At 42.6% G+C, this 18,981-nt stretch overlaps 1 protein-coding gene across 1 annotated transcript in view; it reads right to left on the bottom strand.

Moving 5' to 3' along the window:
- Uvrag (UV radiation resistance associated) overlaps positions 1-18,981 on the bottom strand; it is a 274,915-nt gene that overhangs the window by 108,531 nt on the left and 147,403 nt on the right. Inside the window, exons 8-11 of the mRNA XM_059270780.1 lie at positions 18,481-18,607; positions 8,241-8,325; positions 5,965-6,052; positions 4,568-4,628 (exon numbers count right to left, since the gene is read on the bottom strand). Coding sequence (XP_059126763.1) covers positions 4,568-4,628; positions 5,965-6,052; positions 8,241-8,325; positions 18,481-18,607 — 361 coding nt within the window. The remainder of the gene's footprint in view (positions 1-4,567; positions 4,629-5,964; positions 6,053-8,240; positions 8,326-18,480; positions 18,608-18,981) is intronic.

Here is an 18,981-nt window from a genome sequence, read left to right as displayed (position 1 = left end):
CTGAGCCTCCAGTGGGAAAATGTGAGCTCATGTGGTTAATTATGGCAATGGCAGGCCCATGCAACCTCAGATGTCACATTCTGCTGCCAATCACTTTAGCTGAAAACCAAAAGGTTTAAAAGTTCCCAGCACTCTGAGATCTGAAAGCCTTTTACCTGCCAGCACCAAAACATGGCCCTCCCTCTGAGGTGTGCTTTTCCAGCAGCATTAACGACGTCCTCAACACCTAACACAGAGGAGAGGTGTGGGTTTCCTATGCTGCTCTGGGGGTAGGAAGGTCACAAATGACAGTTCTGTTGGGGAGAAGTCAGAATGAGAGGAGGGCTTGGGAGCAACGGGATGAACTGGAAGGTACGTGAGACGATACTAATCCAACAGGGTTCCAAGAACTTGAAAGCAAATCGAAACCCCACGGTCCCCTCACAATAGGTATTTCTGATTTGTTTTTAAAATGTAGGCTGCCACTCAAAACTGGAGCTTTTGTGTAGTTTTTATGATTAAAAAATGCACAAACACACAACAGCCACACAAACATTATAAATCAATTCAATGTTCCTTTGAGTTATATGCCGGACAAACTGTTCATGTTGCCACGAGTCTGAGCACAGTGAGTGATCTCAAAGCTTTCACCATCCTGCCTTCCCAATCCCCGAGGCAGCTCGGCTGGTAGGGGACCAAACGCCCACTGATCCAGACAGGACAAAATATTTAAGACTCTAATCACTGCCATAGCATTTATGGAATCATTCCATGTTCTCAATGAGACACTGTTTGACATATGGACTCTCCTTTCCAAGAAATCATGCCTGCATGAAGGGACACAGACACAGAGGACATCTGGGTCTCATTACCACAAAAGGTTCTTGTGTTATAGATTACTTAAAAACACACAAGCACAAACACTGGGGTTTGGGGTTTTGGGTTTTTTGTTTTTTTTTTTTTTTGGTTTTTTCTTTTCTCTTTTTAAACTAAGTGTCTCAGTCAATGGAACTCAGATGAACATTCTTTTCTGGGCACTTCCCTCCCATTGTGTCCAGCTCTCTCTGGCATACTCTAACAATCACCCATTCGGAAAAGCATAATAAATCCTGGGCCCCTTGGTGGAGTTTCCCAAACATTACTGACCCATACAGTGTTAATCCTTATCTAGCTGAGGCTCAGGGACATCATAAGAAAATCAGCTGGAAGCTCCTTCCCTAGAACCTCTCCCAGTCTTTAAAGGCTCAGAAGGTCATTATTCAAAGACAAGGAAGAAAACGGCATCATGACAGGAATAAGCCAGACCTTAGATTCAGGCAGATCAGGGCTCACTTCAGCTTTGCCTCCAGTGAGTCCTTGGATGGAAAAGTTTTGAATTTTTCAAAGCCTCAATTTCTCTCTCTCTCTCTCTCTCTCTCTCTCTCTCTCTCTCTCTCTCTCTCTCTCTCTCCCCCTCCCCTTCTCTCTCTCTCCTCTCCTTCCCTCCATCCCCCCTCACTGAGACAAACAAACAATGTCCCCAAAGCAATTCTCTGCCCACAAGAGGGGGTCTCACCGCACTATGGTAATAACAAAATCAAACACTACTGTATTTCATTGCAATTTTTGAAACAAAGTCTCATGTAGTGGAAGCTGGCTTTGAACTCCTGCTCTTCCTGCCTCCAAGTGTTGGAATTACAGGTACCTGATGAACATCTTAATGTTACTGCATTTCTGCTCACCTGACCTAAATCACCCTCTTACTCTCCTTTCAACAGGGATACGAGTTGTTTCTGAAGACAGCTCAGGCATTCTCTGGTTCTATAAAGTGGTTTACCTGGTCCCCCAAGAGATTATTCCCACTTGGAGTCTCTAACATAGACTATGTATTCAATGAGCACTTCTTGCCTGGCTTGATCACATATCTGATCCCACCACAGAACTACAATCTCGCCGAGGCCAGATCAATGCCTTCATCCTCTCTGTATTCCTTAGCATCTGGCTGGTAGATAACCAACACACATCTATGTTGTTAGACTACGTAAGTGTCCTGCAGAATGTAAACACAAGACTACCCTATGTCCTTCTTGAGACTGCTGACCCCCAGGGGACACAGGGAGTGGACTGAAGAGGACCTCAGACTAAAATTAAACGTTTGTTTCATCTTATCTCCCATTTCACTCTTCAGCGACTTCACTGAAGGGCTACTGTGCATTTGTAAAGGACTGGAGAATATATTTGGCTTTACTGAGCATTCTAAGTGTGGATAGCTATAGAAGCCATGAGCAACAAGGCACTTCAAAGAAAACCAAAATAGAACCAAGACCCTTGCTGAGCAGACCAGGGTAACAACAGAGCACCACTAACACCATTCCTGCTCCCATCAGGTCATTCCTACTCAGCAGCCAGCGGGATCGACAGCACAGCTCAGTGCACACAGCGCAGGGCACATCACAGCCCTCAGAAGCCCTTTAGGCACTGGCCATGTGCTGAGAAGGAAACAGGAACTCCTTCCAGCGACCTCAAGGCCCTGCCGGCTGCTCTCCTGCATCTCTGAGCCTCTTCCCCTGTGCTTACTATGTTCCAGTCACATAGATCTGCTCTTCTCTCTCCTTCCTTCCTCTCCCATTTGCAAGCAATTCCAACTATATTTAGTGAGGACTTCCTATAAGGAAAGCTTTTTCAAATGTCATCTCATTCAATCATCCCAAGGAATTAGCGATGCAAATAATCCAGGAAAGAAACAAGCTAAGACAGTACATGATTTGCCTAAAATAGCAGTCTTTTCTCCAATACTCCAATCCTGAGTTTTTCCAAGTATGCCAAGCCCCCCCATGACCTCTGACCTTTGAACTTAAGCCCTGTCCAGTTATAGCCTAATTCATTCTTTTAGCTTTCAAATTCTGTGTTAAGTGTTGTTCCTTAGAGTGGTCTCCTATGAATATTTAAAGTAGTTTTCCTCACTGTCTGACAACACATTGTCTTGTTAAATATATGGTTATTAATTACATCCTTATTGATTGCCTATTTCCTTCAGTAGGCTGTAGGTTCCATGAAAGGACAGAACATGTTTGCTTTTTTTCAATAATTACACCTTCAGAGCTCAGCACAGTGTTTGGCATATAGGTACTTAGTAAATATATTTTTAGTTATTATTTTAATTTATGTGTATGGGTGTTTTGCCTGCATATATCTGTGCATCATGTTCATGCCTGATGCTGTGGAGGCGCTGGATCACCATGAACTAGAGTTACAGATGGTTGTGAATTGTCATGTAGGTGCTGGGAATCAAACCTAAGTCTTCTGGGAGTGCTTTTAGCTGCTGAGCCATCTCTCCAGGCCCCAGCAAATATTTTTTTTAACAAGTAAGGAAAATAATGCACCATGGGCTTTAGGACATCACAACTTTGCATAGAATTAACACCAAGTGCACCGTTGACTGAAAGAGGTTTGAGGGTCTTTGTGCCATGGTAGACCTACCCAGCTCTGTCGCTAACACCATTCCTCAGGCTTCCTTCGCTTTCATAAGCGTTAAAGATAAATCAAAACCCCAAGCTTTGACAGACCTGGTGTGTCCAATCCTCACAGCAATTACACAAGACTGGTTAGAAATTAACTCAAACATGACATGGCTTACAGAAGGGGCCAGAACTAGAACCAGGATTCCCATCCCCGTGGTTATCACTGTCCTGATAGCATGTCCCAGCTATCCATGTGTTATGTGGGCAGACAGGGGTGACTAATTAAACTCCACTTGAATATTTATGACCACAACAGCAATGTTCTTTAAAGGGAAGTGGAAGGACATCCTGATGGACACTAATAAGGTCCCCTCCTTGAAGTTCTGTGATGCTCAGTTGGCTTTGGGAATACTCTACAGGGCACATTAGGAGACCTGCAAGCATATTAGGCTATGGAGAAAAACAATACAGTTTGCTAACAGTGCAAACAGTCTCTTGGACTGGGGAGAGGCTCAATGGGTAAATAAAGGGCTTGCTGTGCAAACATGAGCTCAGATCTCTGGCACTCATATGTATACGTATATACATAAATGTATATACACATGTGTACACTTTTCTTTGGTATATTTGTACAGAAACTAGAAAAAAGAAAAAAATTTTAAAATACAGGAACTATTTTGAATCTGAATTCTGTAATCTCTCTAATGGAAAAAAAATAAACAAGAATTCAACCAAATTAAAGTTATGCTAATAGGAATACCATAAGATAAAATTTCAGTAGTTTTCAGAATGGTAACAATATGATCATAAACAACAGACTAATTCCTGCTCTAACTCTGCTCCTAGCTATACATAGATTTTCATAAAAACCAACTATAAAGATCAGGAAATTACTAGCCTGATAACTGAATTGATTTTTTTCTTAATTTCAAATACAAGGTTCAATAATTATTTGTCCCAAGATTAGGCTAAATATTTTGTTACATTTCCTACCAGGGAAGCAAATTCTATGTACTTTTAACTGGGAAGGGACAGAAATTCTAAAATCCCCTTTGGACAAAGTGCTAGGTATCCATTATCAAAATAACTCTATTCCAATAAATGTTACATTTAACCAAATCTTTAGAAGTAAAAAAGAAATAAAATACCTTGGAAGTCCTCAGAATTAGGCAACTTGACACCACATACAAAATAATCCTTATGCTCATTCTGTGAATTTAATCAAAGAATGAAATTAATTCATTGTTCTAAAAAGCAAAGAAGCCACTAAGTCAAATCTAGAATTCATCAGGGCCAGTGTCACCATTTAAGACGCAGTGTGGGTGGGAACTGTTTGGGCTGGTGAGGGTACATGGCGACTGTCAGACCACACTCTCCTGCATCTGTTATACTTGACATTTTCCTAGTGAAATCACACGTACATCATCCAAAGAAAAAGGCATGTGAAAGGCACACCATAAAACATCTTCCTGCCGGGCACGGGGCACATGTCTGTAATCCTAGTACTTGGGACAAAGAAGCAGGAAGACTAGGAGTTCAAAGGTCATTCCTAGCTGCATAGCATGTTTAAAGAAGCCTGAATTACACGATATCCATTTTAAAAATAAGAGAAAGAAACATTCTGGCTAACCCATATCCATTCCATATATAATTTAACAAGATTTTGTGAGCAAATTCAAATTCCATTGTTTTTTCCTCTGAAAATTAGTCTATTTAGTAGATCACCATTAACAACAACATTATCAAATTTAGAAGACTTGGTTTTCTAAATAATAACCCTAATTAGTTTTATTTCACTATCACCTTTTATATTGATTTTTAAAAATTACGTTCAAAATTCATGAATGAATGACAGTTATCTCCGGAATACTGTAATGAACACCAATACACATAGGTCACTTAGCAATTATGTCTTAAAGCAGAGCATATACATCAGAAGACACGTGTCAGAATAGTGGATAACTAGTTGAATAAAAAGATTCTGAAGGAACCAGAAATAATCTGGCATTCTTTTTGATGATGACAAATCCTATTTGTCAAGCTGATATATATAAAACAATCAAATTATGGATTCTGAGGCCAAGGAAATATGTGTGCCTGCATGTAAGAGATGGAGGCCAGAGGTCAACTCTGGGAGGTGTTCCTCAAGATGGCTGTCCACCTTGCTTTTGAGACAAGGTCTCTCAATAGGACCTGGGGCTCGCTAACTGTGTAGACTGGCTGGCCATCGAGTCCAGGGATCCTCCTGTCTCTGCCTCCCCAGCACTGGGACAAGAGCATGCTGTCATGCCCAGCTTTTCACTTGGGTTCAAGGAATGGACCTTGAGTCTTCATGTCACACTTGTGTGGTGAGCGCGCTGAGGGTGGGGCTGTCTTCCCAGCTCCCCCAACTGAGACCTACTATACTTTCCAAGTAGGTGCTAGCTCTTGATGTTCTCCTGAACCATGAGAGAGCACAGGGAGGGAAGGCTTTGTCACTGAAAGGAAATTTCAAGTGGAATCATCTTTCCAAAAAACCCCACCGTTTCAGGAATTTGAAACTTACCAAATCAATAGGGTAAATGTAAGAAAGCTCAGAGAGTAACTGTCTGCAACGAATTGTCAACTGAGCATTAGTCTTCAGAAAGAGTTCTCTAATGAGGAAAAAGGAAAAGTACATTCATGAAAAAACGCTTGTATGTTTTCTAACACTTATTTCTACCCAATTAATACAGAGAAGATTAAATGGTCTGTAATTGGCCAGAGAATTTCAGCAGTGGAGGCAAGAATGATAGCCACCCTGAGTCCTGACCCGTTTCCAACACTGCCAATTATGTTTACTTCATACTGTGGGCTCCTGTGTGTGCCCAGCACTGTGCCAAAAGCTGTGAAGGATATAACAACCAAATACCCATGCCTTGAGCACCTCCCACTACATACCAGGAGCACTACAAATGTTTGTTCAGTTATTCCAGGGACCACAGCGGGCTATCACTATACTCACTCCCAGTGAGGAAGCAAGATCTGAAGAAGCCTAGTGAACATTTAATAACCAGTAATTCAATGAAGCTGATTGATTTCAGGATTTGATCTATAAGGCATTTCCTTAAAAAAGAAAAGAAAGTCAAAGCATCCTTTCACAGCTACATGTCACAGCTGTCTCAAGAAACTCCATGTTGTGACATAAGAAAAATAAAATAAAATGAACAGCTGAGCAAAAACCCAAGGTATCAGGTAAGATGGGCGCTCATCCCATGAGTGACTTTGGAAAAGTGGCCAGCACAAAACATCCACAGGGTATGTTTCCGGCCTGTCTTAGCAACTTCAAAACCAAAGGGATTTGAGAGAAGCTGCAGGTGAGAGCGGAAGGAACGGCTGGGGTGTTGCCAAGGGCCTCTGCTACACCAGCTGATGTGGCGGACTTTGCTCCAATTTCTAGTCACAGAGCACCTAACTCCTTTGGAATTTTCTGAACGATGCGGGTTATTTTTTGTTATTTTTAATAATTCCTATGTGATAATCTCATTAGGGTAATGAGTGAGTTAGGGCAGACATCCCAAGGACAGAGCTGGTACACTATACAGCCCACACAGTAGAGGGTTAGTTTTCAACTGCACCGACACCACCTTCCGTGAAGGGGCTGGAAGGGCCTGGAGAGCCATCACCGCATCACTTCTGAAGGACAAGGTCGATGAGCTTCAGATGGTGACGGTACCTGGAGGACGGCAGCCCAGAGAGCACACAGAACCTCCTCCACCTGGCTGTTTACTTGTATCCTTGGCAACCCTTATGATTAGTAAACATCAGTGTTTCCCCGAGTCTGCGAGGCCCTTGAGGAAATCGCCAATTAATTGAACTGAAGGAGGAGTTTGTGGGGATCAAACAGTGTTACCATCTGGAGTTTGTGAAGGTTATCTATCTACTTACAGGTATCAGCCTGGAGGAACTGTCAGGAGGTATCCAGGTAGAGTCAGAACTGAATTAAATCATAAGACACACAATTTTGCTTATGGGAAAATCTGGACTCAAAAGTGTTGTGAAGTCCGTGTGTTGGAAAACACTGACTACTTCTCCTGTCTGAAGAACACTGAACACTTGACAGCTCTCCAGTGAGCTGGACAGAGTGACTTCTCAGAGCCTCGCCTTCCTACTGCACACTGGGGATAAGAACAGATATGCTCTGCTTTGGTCTAGGTCTAAGGGTTCTCAAGTACTAACGTTCCTCTGGGAAAAATGTGACATGACCGAACTTGCCCCAGGAGTGAGTGAAGGGAAGAGAAAGAACAGAGGTGACCACGAATTAGGGAGGGAGGGGAAATTGTCATCATTTTATGTTGAGGGAAAAACTAAAATTAACTATAGCTGTACAATGCCAGTTTGTTGAAGGGTATTTGAAAATTAAGCAAAGAGTCACCATATTGGGAAGAGAAAAATATGGGAAAATGGTATTTTAAGAGGAAAGTCTTGATAGCAGGATTGGGGTCGGGGGTAGGGGGTGAAGGGTGGGGGGTGGACAGGCCTGGAAAGCTGGAGAGATGGGTGATTAGAGAAACGTTCTAGGTATTGCTGAGGTAATCAAGTGTGCTATCAAGAAGCAGAAGTTTGAAGAAATCACTGAGGACAGCAAGCCAGCCAGCTGCACTGGCCTGGAAGACAGGAGAGACCAGGACGGAAGTAGCAGCCACAGTGCTGTGGCCTGGGCCGTGAGAAACAGTGTTGGCATGTTTCTAGCATAGGACAGACACACAGTAGGTGGTCACAAGTATCTGCTGAGTCAGTGAATGGGTGCTGCTTTCCCCGAGGCCCCTGTGCAGGAGCTCACACTCACAGAAGCCGGCTCACCGTTTCGCAGTGCACTCCTTCCTCAGCTCGCTCAGGGATTCCTTCTGGTGCTGAAGCTTGCCATGCTCAGTTGAAAATGCGCTTCCTACAAGGGGCAGGAAGGAAGGAGACAGTGACTGATCTAACACTGCACCCACGTGCTCCACCATCCACACACGTGCTCCACCATCCACACACGTGCTCCACCATCCACACACGTGCTCCACCACATCCACACACGTGCTCCACCACATCCACACACGTGCTCCACCACATCCACACACGTGCTCCACCACATCCACACACGTGCTCCACCACATCCACACACATGCTCCACCACATCCACACACGTGCTCCACCACATCTACACACGTGCTCCACCATCCACACATGTGCTCCACCATCCACACACGTGCTCCACCATCACACATGCAGAGCGCAGTCTCCTGGCTGGGAAGGGATGGAACGTGTTAGCAGGCAAGCGACATCAGGCAAAGGGTTTGGGGATGAGTTAACCAGAACAAACTGCTATTGGCTCAGTTTACATTGGTCCAGCCTCTAACAGAAGTCAAACAGCAGGACTCAGACTCTGCCCATAGGTTTCTGGACACTGACCAAGAATTCTTTATGAGACTTTCAAAATTCAGACTTCACTCCTGAAAGACTGGGTACCTTATTTTCAACCACAAACTCTACATGACATTATTGAGAATATAAAATGTAGAACAGGAAAATTACCTATATTTTGACTGCTACACTACAGTTCATATAAGCAGTTTTATGAACTTTCATCTTGCTTGTATATATTTTAGTGAAAATCACAGGGCACAGGAAATGTGCATTCTGATTTTTCCATATTATGTCATGAGTATTTTTACATGGTGACAGTCTGAAGTTATGGCTGTATAAAAACTCAGCTTTATAGATGTGCTTGTAGGACTATTATACATTTTATCTCAGAGGCTCATACTTGAATCCTATTATAGAACATTTAATTTCCTTTTAGTGTTTGCTTTAGTATGTTAATGATTAAGATGTGCGTTCAAATGCCTGAATTTTGCAACTATATCAAGTGTTTGAACCTCAGTTTTGTGATAATAAAATCCTTTCCCATCCTACTCTGAGAAAATGAGAGCTTGTGTTCTTGACATCCAGGCCTGATTACATCTCCAGAGGTCCTCTGGCAAAGAGAAACAGTGTAAGATCCTGACGTACTAAGTTTTGTATTTTTCAAAGGACTTTGCCTTATGAACTGTGATCCAATAAGAAGAGCGACCCTAAACTCTTCTGCATGCCTCCCACTCACTTAGGAAAGAACTAATTAATTAATTGAGACAGGGTCTCACTGTGTAGCCTCGAACTCACAGAGCTCCGCCTGCCTCTGCCTCCTGAGTGCTGGGATTAAAGGTGTGCTCCACCCAGCCGGTGCTCTTAACCACCGCGCCATCTCTGCAGCCCCTGTTCATACCTTTCTTCATCAAATATTTAGTTTTTCTTGCCTTTCACTTCAACCAAGAATAACTGATTAGTATAGACAAGTGGCATAGGGTTCATTTGAAGCAACAGAGATTTACTTTTGTAAAAGGCCTCATTCCTCAGCACCAGTTTAGTGTAAGTAGCAGGAATTGTTGACAATGCAGCTTTCCTTCGGGGTATATCGGCTGGGGGTGCAGGGGGCACTAACTTTATTTTAAAACACTTCAACTGTCGAAGAGAGCGCATTAGTTACTTTGGTATTGTCTTAGCACAGGGTAGTTCTGTCCCAAGTCTAGTCATCTTTCATTCTAAGTTAGTTCTACAGTCCAGTCACTTTGTCTCCACTCTACCTTTCTAGGGTGCCAAACGCTTATTCCATGGGACCAAACAAGGTCAAGAATTCATTACATACAGAAATCAGTGAAAACAAATGTTATCGGAAGTTCCTCCAATAAACACAATGGAATGGGCCACCGGTCCAACCCCCTGCTACTGCCTTCTTAGCTCCTGATGACTATGCCTGGAAACTCTTAATTTAAAACCCCAGAGGGCTCTCGGCCAGGAAGCCAGAGAGCCGCACTCTTCCTCTACTTTATTTCTCCACGTAGTCTTCTCTACGCTGTATCTGTGAGGATCACTTTGTTCCCACCATCTATGGATTTACCCTTACGTCTCTATCACTTCTATCGGTGGGTCTTTGGGAGAGAAGGAAAACAAATATATTCTTGGTTTGCCATCTCCCAGACTACCTTCAGAACTATCTCCCTATCTAGGCGTATACCAATGTTCCCCCTGCTGAGATGGAGCCTCTGTGCAGTGGGAACACAGGCAAGCACTATAGTTTTAACAACTAAATGTCACTGTTGGTGCCGATACATCTGACAGCCAAAGAATAGAAATATTGCTTCCATCAAGAAAACAAAATGCAGGTTCTTCAGGCTTTCTTTCCCTAGAGAATTTGCCTCAGACTGGCCATTGGCCAGCTTCTGTCAAAGTTACAGTTAAAACCAATAAACGATCATTTTGAGTTTTACACGATATCAGATTACTAAAATCAATATTCTTGGACTGTGCAAGTTCTCTCTCTACCAAACTGCCTTTTCTGTACCAGGAATTAGGATGCTGTCCTTCTCGTGGGTTAATACGTGTTTTTTGTGTGAATTTTTTCTCACTATGAGTTTTACAAAACAGCAATTGACTAATTTTGAAACTTACTATCTAGCACGTAAGAGCCTGCACACTAAATTCCCCGCCAGAACTGCTAAGAGAATATATCTTCCTCCCTTTAAGGAACTGTCCCTTGTGGCAGGGATGGGAAGCAGCAGGTGCCTTTCGTACTTCTACAAACTGGTCCAACTGCTGTGGGCGGTACTCACTTTAGTTCTTAGGATGGAAGCTTTGACGTTGGGGCTTTGACTATTTAGAGAGCCCACCAGATACATCTAGGCTAAAATATCACCTCTGCTACACTCAAGACTCTAGACAAGTCTGTACTTCATCTTCTTTTTATTGAGACAAGGTCTCAGTACCGAGGCTAGACGACCAGCCCCAGTTTTCAGAGTGAGGGAATTACAAATATCACCACCCACCCAGTGCAGTCTTAACTGGGGATGGTATCACTTTCCCCAACATGTGCACTCTCCGTGCACACCCCATGAAGGCCCAAGGGGGTGAACAAAGCTACACAGCTGACTTGAAGTGGTACTGAAAAACCATCACAAAGCACGAGGAGGTGCCTGGTCTAGCAATCCTATCCTGATTCTCTCTTTTGCTATCACACTCTTGGAGAAGACCAGACCCTGTAAGTCCCAAGCCTTTCCCAATAGGAAATTATGGGAGATTTCCCAATAGGTCATTATGCCAATACTTAGATAATGACCTCACCTCACAGGATACGGAAACAATAGGATGTTGTAGAATTCTGGCCACCATTAACATGTAAACAAACTGTCCACGCTGTAATTTTCTCAGCTTTATCTTATTCAGGAATAGGGAAATATTTCTAAGTCTACCCTGAACTCCTTTCCCTTCAGCTCCACCTCACACTAGCATCACTGCACTCTAGCTCTGGGACTTGTTTTCAACTCCACAGGCCAAGCCCTGCCCCCTTCCAGTTCCACCAGGATCTCCCAGTTTCCAAGGCTGAGCTCCTCATGGAAAACTCTCCTGAGCAGTCCCTGTAAACAATGGCCTCCCACCATTAGCTTCTGCTATCGCAGCTTGTACCGTCACTAGTAGTTAGTGGCAATATTTCCTGGTTTATTCTTAAAAAGAAATTTCAATTTTATTTATGAGTCTGTTTGGGTATCTATGGAAACCAGAAGAGGGCACCAGATGCCCTGGCGCTGGAATTCCAGGCAGTTGTGAGACACCTGATATGGGTGCCGGGAACCAAACTCAGTTCCTCTAGGTGTTGAGTCATCTCTCCAGCCATTTGTTGAGTTTCTTATTTATTACCTTGCTCACTGCATAACCATCCAAAACTGGGTATCTTAATTCTTTCATTTGCCCTTTCAACATCACCCTGTTTCTCTAGGGCTTGTGTGCTCAATGATTAGACTACAGGCCATGTCCCAGCCGACGTTAAAAGCTCCCATGTTCTTCTTCTGCTCCTCTTGGCTTTAACCCAGTAGGTTATCACAGTGGAATTTCCTAACTACCCCTTGGGCCTATGGACTTTCTGCTCCTTTAACATTCCCAGTCTGTTTAGGTTTTAATCACGTAGTGCTTATTTGCTGGAATAATTTCCCCCCTGGCAATTCTCTACTCTCAACAAGGCTGGCAAAGAATATTTTCTAAACCAAATATCTACCCTGCACTCAGTGGTGATGCTAACGAACAGATGAGTCAGAAGATGCAGAAGTAATTCCTTAGGGTTTCAGAAGAATCAACAGCAAAATCAAGGTCAAATATCAAACATTCCTGACCTTGTCCCCTCACCAGGCTCTCAGGCTCAGACTTGGATGTATCTGCCTACCAAGTATAACCTTGGCAAACAAGAGTATCCCCAAAGTATAACAAGACCTATCAGTAAATAAACCTGGTTACCTACATCCAGCTACATGCTCTGTCTACTGTCCAGTGCTTTTCTGTATTTACCATAGGATCAACATTAGATCATAACTTTCTGATGCCTCTAATATAAATGAATTCTCAGTTCAAAAACACACATAGGGAGTGGGGGTATAGCCCATCCCCGATGCCACACCACCACAATCTCCACTGTAAATGGAGGGTACTGAAGTATAAACCAGTGTTAAAAACCAACAGGTCTGACCATCATGCCAGATACTCATTTAGCTTGGGTATGGTCATTCTTTCTTTCTAGGATAAAAACAGAGAGCCAAGAATGTGATAGTATGACTGTCCGAATAACACACTAGAACAGAAACCTATAACCCTACAATTGTTTGCAGCACAGAGGGGCAATGGTAATTGAATACAAGCTTGGCCACAACTTTCTATGTGCCTTTGAACAAATCCTCCTCCCCTGTAAAATGGGTAATAATATACCACATCTTTATCACTAAAAAGATACAGTATATTTAACTCATAGGACCCTTAGTAATGATTAAATGAGAGAAAGACCAGAAAACATGATATTGTCTGATATTAATATTCCCTATAGAGACAAACTCATAAATATGAGCATATATTATTATACATTCATCTCTAAAACTCAGCAATTAGTATTCATTGACAATCATACATATATACGATGTATCATGATCATACCCACCCCACCCACCTTTCATTTTCTTTTCTTTTTTTGGGGGGGAGGGGGTTTGTTTTTCGAGACGGGGTTTCTCTGTGTAGTTTTGGTGCCTGTCCTGGATCTCGCTCTGTAGCCCAGGCTGGCCTCGAACTCACAGAGATCCGCCTGGCTCCGCCTCCCGAGGGCTGGGATTAAAGGCGTGCGCCACCACTGCCTGGCTCCTTTCATCTTCTTACTGGTATAGAAATCACTGAAAATGTCATCGCTTTCAGTCTGATGATAAGACACCTTACTACTTTCTTCTATCATAGAAAGCAAAAATGTAACAGGAACATAGTCAAGGAAGCACAGATCCCTGTCTTTTGACCACACGGTGGAATCATACACACCCCATGGGCTTCACATATCATATTACTTATGTGTGTGTTATGTTGTATTGTATGCATGTGTATGACTGGGTGTGCGTGCCTGTGCATCAGACCATGGAGGCCAGAGGTTGGTGTCTGGTTATCTTCTCTCACTCTTCACCTCTTCAGACAGGCTCTCAGACTGGCTCTGACCCTCTCTGATTGACTGACTAGGTTAGCAAACTAGCACCCCCAAGGACCCCTCCATGTTTGTTTCCCAGCACCGGGATCGCAGGTGCATACTGCCACCCTCCAGCCTCCTATGTGGACGCTGGGGATTCGAACTGAAGTCATCATGCCTACTCAGCAATCCAACTGAGCCATCTCCCAAGGCCACCATGATACCTGCTTAAAAAAGAAGTTGTATATAGTGCTTCAGAGTTATGGAAGCCACATAAGTATTTTTGTCCCAGCATTGTGAGCTCATGAATTTAAGTACATTCATATCCTTTCTCTACTCAGCCAAGACCATATTATAACTGCAGTGGTCACTGAACATATGGAGTTTTCTGCTTATAGAAACATTATGAAAAATTAGTGTATCTTTTTACAGTGATTTTTTTCTTCTTTTTTTGCTTTTCAAGACAGTTTCTCTGTGTAACAGCTCTGGCTGTCCTGAAACTCACTTTGTAGATCAGGCTGGCCTTGAACTCACAGGATCTGCTTGCCTCTGCCTCCCAAGTGCTGGGATTAAAGGCATGCAACAACACTGCCCAGGTAAAGTGAATTTTTCAAAAATTATTTTATTATTCGGTGTGTATAGGTGTTTTGCCTGCATGTATATCTCTGTATAACATGTATGCCTTATACCCGTGAAGGTCAGAAGTGGGCACTGAGCCCCCTGGAAACGAATTATGGATGGTTGTGAATTGTTACGTAGGTATTGAGAATCAAGCCCAGGTCCTCTACAAGAGCAGCCAGTGCTCTTAACCACTGAGTCATCTCTCGAGGCAAAATTTTTCTTTTGAACATAATATAAAAATCAGTACCACTCAGAAAAAAGCTAACTGTAAATTTACATACCACCAACAAGTAGAAAATAAATTTAAACAGAACTACAATAGTCTTACAAAGCATCAGAGAATCTGAATAAATTCAACTGAGCAAAGGCCCACGCATCACTGTCTCAACAGAACTTTGTAAAGAAGATCTAACGAACAATGACACATGGGGTTTCCTTGCGGTGGTAGACAAAGCCTGAAATTCTAGTTCTCACGGCTATCCTGACAGATAAATTCAATGCAGTCCCATCAAACTCCTAGCAAGGCTTTCTGTTTTGTCTAGACATTTGTATGAAGATGCAAATAACCAAGATGATTTGGAAGAAAAACAACTAAATTGAAGAACTTCGACAAACATCAAAATGAAGTATGATATGAGAAAAATGAAACTATATAGAAACTGAAGAGTAGATGAATGGACTGGAGCGCAGGGTCCTTAAGAGAGCTGGCACAAGGCTACAGCGACGTAACTCACATGAACGTGAACTGCAAGGCTCAGTTTGTCTCTGAAAAGCAGAATGCTAATTCTAACTTATGGACACACCACCGTTGGTTCCAGATGGACTGATGATAGAAATGTGGACAGGAAAACAGTAAAGCGTTTTGAAGAAAACACAGAAGAACACCTTTAAGGATGTCAAACAGGCCAATGGTTCTTAGACTAGGCCCCGAAGCCTCAAATGTAGACTAAGAGAATGGAAGCAGCAGCAAGCCACGGAATGGAGAGATGCTCCTAACGTGCATGCCAAAGAAAGTCCCTACATCCGTGAAGAACAAGGAACTCTGTAAACTGGCAGTATAGAAATTTAAAATATAGTCAAAAGACCTCATCCGACACTTTACAAAAGACTCATTTAAGGTATGTAGAATAGTGTTCGTGAGAATGGAACTCAGAGCTAGGAGGGCATACCCCACACACCACACCAAGACCAAATGCTATACGCAGACCAGGATGCGGGGCAAAGATGGAGGCCAGGCAACGAATCACTGCTTTGGAAAAGCTTTAAACACCATCCATTACAGCTGAAGAGAGACAGCCACCCTACAATCCTGCAGTTGGAATCCTAGGTTTCTAGCCAATGGAAATGCACATTTATCTCTATTAAGAAACATGCACTAGCCGGGCGGTGGTGGCACACGCCTTTAATCCCAGCACTCGGGAGGCGGAGGCAGGCGGATCTCTGTGAGTTCGAGGCCAGCCTGGGCTACCGAGTGAGTTCCAGGAAAGGCGCAAAGCTACACAGAGAAACCCTGTCTCGAAAAACCAAAAAAAAAAAAAAAAAGAAAGAAACATGCACTAGAGAGATGGCTCAGAGGTTAAGAGCACTGGCTGCTCTTCCAAAGGTTCTGAGTTCAATTCCCAGCAACCACATGGTGGCTTACAACCATCTATAATGAGATCTGGTGCCCTCTTCTGACCTGCAGGCACACATGCAGGCAGAACATTGTATACATAATAAATAAATAAATCTTTAAAAAAAAAAAGAAAGAAAGAAAGAAACATGCACTAGGACATGCATGGGAGGAATAACTGCAGTCTCAAACTGGAAATTACTAACAGTGAAAGCAAATAAATAAATAAATAAATACATATCTGTATAATGGAATACGCTTTGGCTTTAAGAATCAATTATAATTACATAAAGGCAAAGATGACTCTAAGAAACATGTTGAAAAAGCTACTACACAAAGTGTACATATGATTTCTATAAAGTGCAAATTTAGGTTAAACCAATCTCTGGGGGCATAAGTGAAGGTACCTGGTTAGTGTGGCTGGAATTGTGGTGAATGGCGGGAAGCACCAGAAGGTACCACAGGGTTCGAGTCTTACTAATGGTTTCACTGATTGAAATTCACTTACATGTGTGTTCACCTTGTGAAAAGTAAAGTTACATATATCTCAATATAAATATTGGTTGTAGTACATAATTGTGCATGTTATCTCCACCAAGATATTTCAAAAAATATTTTAAAAATTAAAGAAGAATCTTGTATAATATTAGAGGGGCCAGCCTTAATATTATACATCCCAGGGGCTCAGGAGAGAGAACTACTAACGGTGAGGACTATTTTCAGGAAATAGAATCTCAGCACACCGAGCTCTATCGTCCACTTGCTTTAATTCCTCTGGCATAACATCCTTTATACACAGCTTCAGTTCTGTTCTCATGCCTAGCTCCTTTCTTGCCTGATTTCTCTCTATATTTATCTACTGCTTCCTCTAAGTTCTATCTTAATTCTCTTGTCTTAACTCTGCCTCATCTAGGTCCTTTTCATCTTGTTCTTACCCAGCTAGTACTTCAACATCTGGCTCTTCCTCATCTTCCATCTCGTTTCTCTAGTACTCTCTTCTAGCCCTTCAATCTAGTTCTTCCCCATCTCAGTTTGTTCCTCTCAAGTTCTTACACATCTAGTTCTTCCATTCTCTTTTCTCTTCTCTGTCCTCCACATGCCCTGGAAGTCCTGGTATATATACACTTACAAGCAGTAATCCCTTAGCAGTGCAAAGCCAGGCTTCCAGGGTCAAATGGAGGGGTGATAAGAATCACATAGACAGGTAATAATGGTTAATTATCATTTGCAACCCCAAAGGAAGTGACCAATGGGGAAATGAATTAACTAAAGGCTAAATTCAGGTAATATCTAGGAAGAGGGCTCTTATATGCTCAACGATAATCTTAAACATGATTGGTAGAAAATGTTAAGAATCTGTAAGTTGCTAGGTCAATGGGAGAAAAAAATGCCTTCTTTTTTCCTGTGGCTCCTATCTGTCCAAGCTATCTGCCGTTTTTCTGCAGGGTGGGGGAAAGTGTGCTCGGTTGCTAGGCAACCTGTACAGCTAGATGCCTCTGGTGATAGTTAAAGGGAGATCTGGAACCAGAGGTAAGGTTTGGGAAAGGAGGAAGTAAAGCTTAATTGGCATATCCACCAGGCCTTCTCAAATGGGTAGCCTGGATGCTTAAGTCTGTTCTTAGAAAGTACGAAGGTATCTCTGATAAGGTACTTTCCTCCATCTGGGGATGGACCTGGCCGGATGCTGCCAATGATGATAATTATAGGGAGGCTTGAACTGGGGTTTGGGCTGAGCATAGCTGTCAGCACAGAAAGTCATCTAAATATTCCTAGAAGTGGTTAGGTAAGGAGTTAGTGGTCTATAAAGTTAGTAAGGCTGTAAGACAGGAGGGTCCTAGCTGAATTGTGTAAAACTATTACTTAACGTCCACCTGACCTAGGTGGTGTCTCCTTGTGGAATTTACCTTAAATCGGGAGACTTGCATGTGGACTGTTATTACTGCTAGTCCTTGAAAGTGGCCAAGGGAGATATCTGATTCCAGAGAAAGCCTTTCCTGAGGCAGTTCTCCAAATACCTGGAATGTGTATGTCCAGAGAGTAATCAGTCCATACTGTTAGCCCTTCTTAGGGAAAAGTCAGTTGGGAAAACTATGAAGGTGCACATGTTTTTCATAACAGAATACAGCTGATACATAACAAGCCAAGTAACACCTCCAGGTAGTGACTTTGCCATAACCAGCTGAGTTCTTATGATATATTCCTGCGGCCTGCAGCAGAAGAAATGTCTGCAAAGATGTCTGTTTGAGCCTATGGAAAGAAGACGACCACTGTGCTTGGGTGAGGCTTGTCTGTATGGCGCCACCACTCACCTTTGTCCTGGAGAGCCATCTGTTGCTTATGCAGGAAGGCCACCTCCCGTCCCAATGCTTTCTTCTGTCTTTCCAGTTCATTTCGAAGCACCAAAATTTTTAATCGTAGACCTTCACTTTCTTTTTTCTAAGTAAGTAAAATCACAGGTAAATTATGAATATAAAGAAAGTCGTAGCTGTAACTGCATATCCACCATGTTTTCAAACCAATAATAGCCAAATACTCATTAACCTACAGATCTTTGAGTAATTATCAGCAGCCATCACTTCTATGGAGAGAAGACAGAAATAAGTAAGAATAAGTAGAAATGAACCTTTTCTAGGAACTCAAATCTCTTGTAAAAATAAGAAGTGGAGGGGACATTAACTGTGTTAGGTGAGCACGAGCTGGACACCCCAAGTAGATAAAGATAACACAAGATATCAGCAGTCAAACCTAATGATGTAAAAGAATGATGCATCACAGTCAAACGGAATTTATTCTAGAGATCCAGGCTGGTT

This window comes from Peromyscus eremicus, chromosome 1, assembly GCF_949786415.1.
Source record: "Peromyscus eremicus chromosome 1, PerEre_H2_v1, whole genome shotgun sequence".
In the NCBI taxonomy this organism is placed as follows: domain Eukaryota; kingdom Metazoa; phylum Chordata; class Mammalia; order Rodentia; family Cricetidae; genus Peromyscus; species Peromyscus eremicus.
This window is presented reverse-complemented; position numbering and strand designations above follow the sequence as displayed.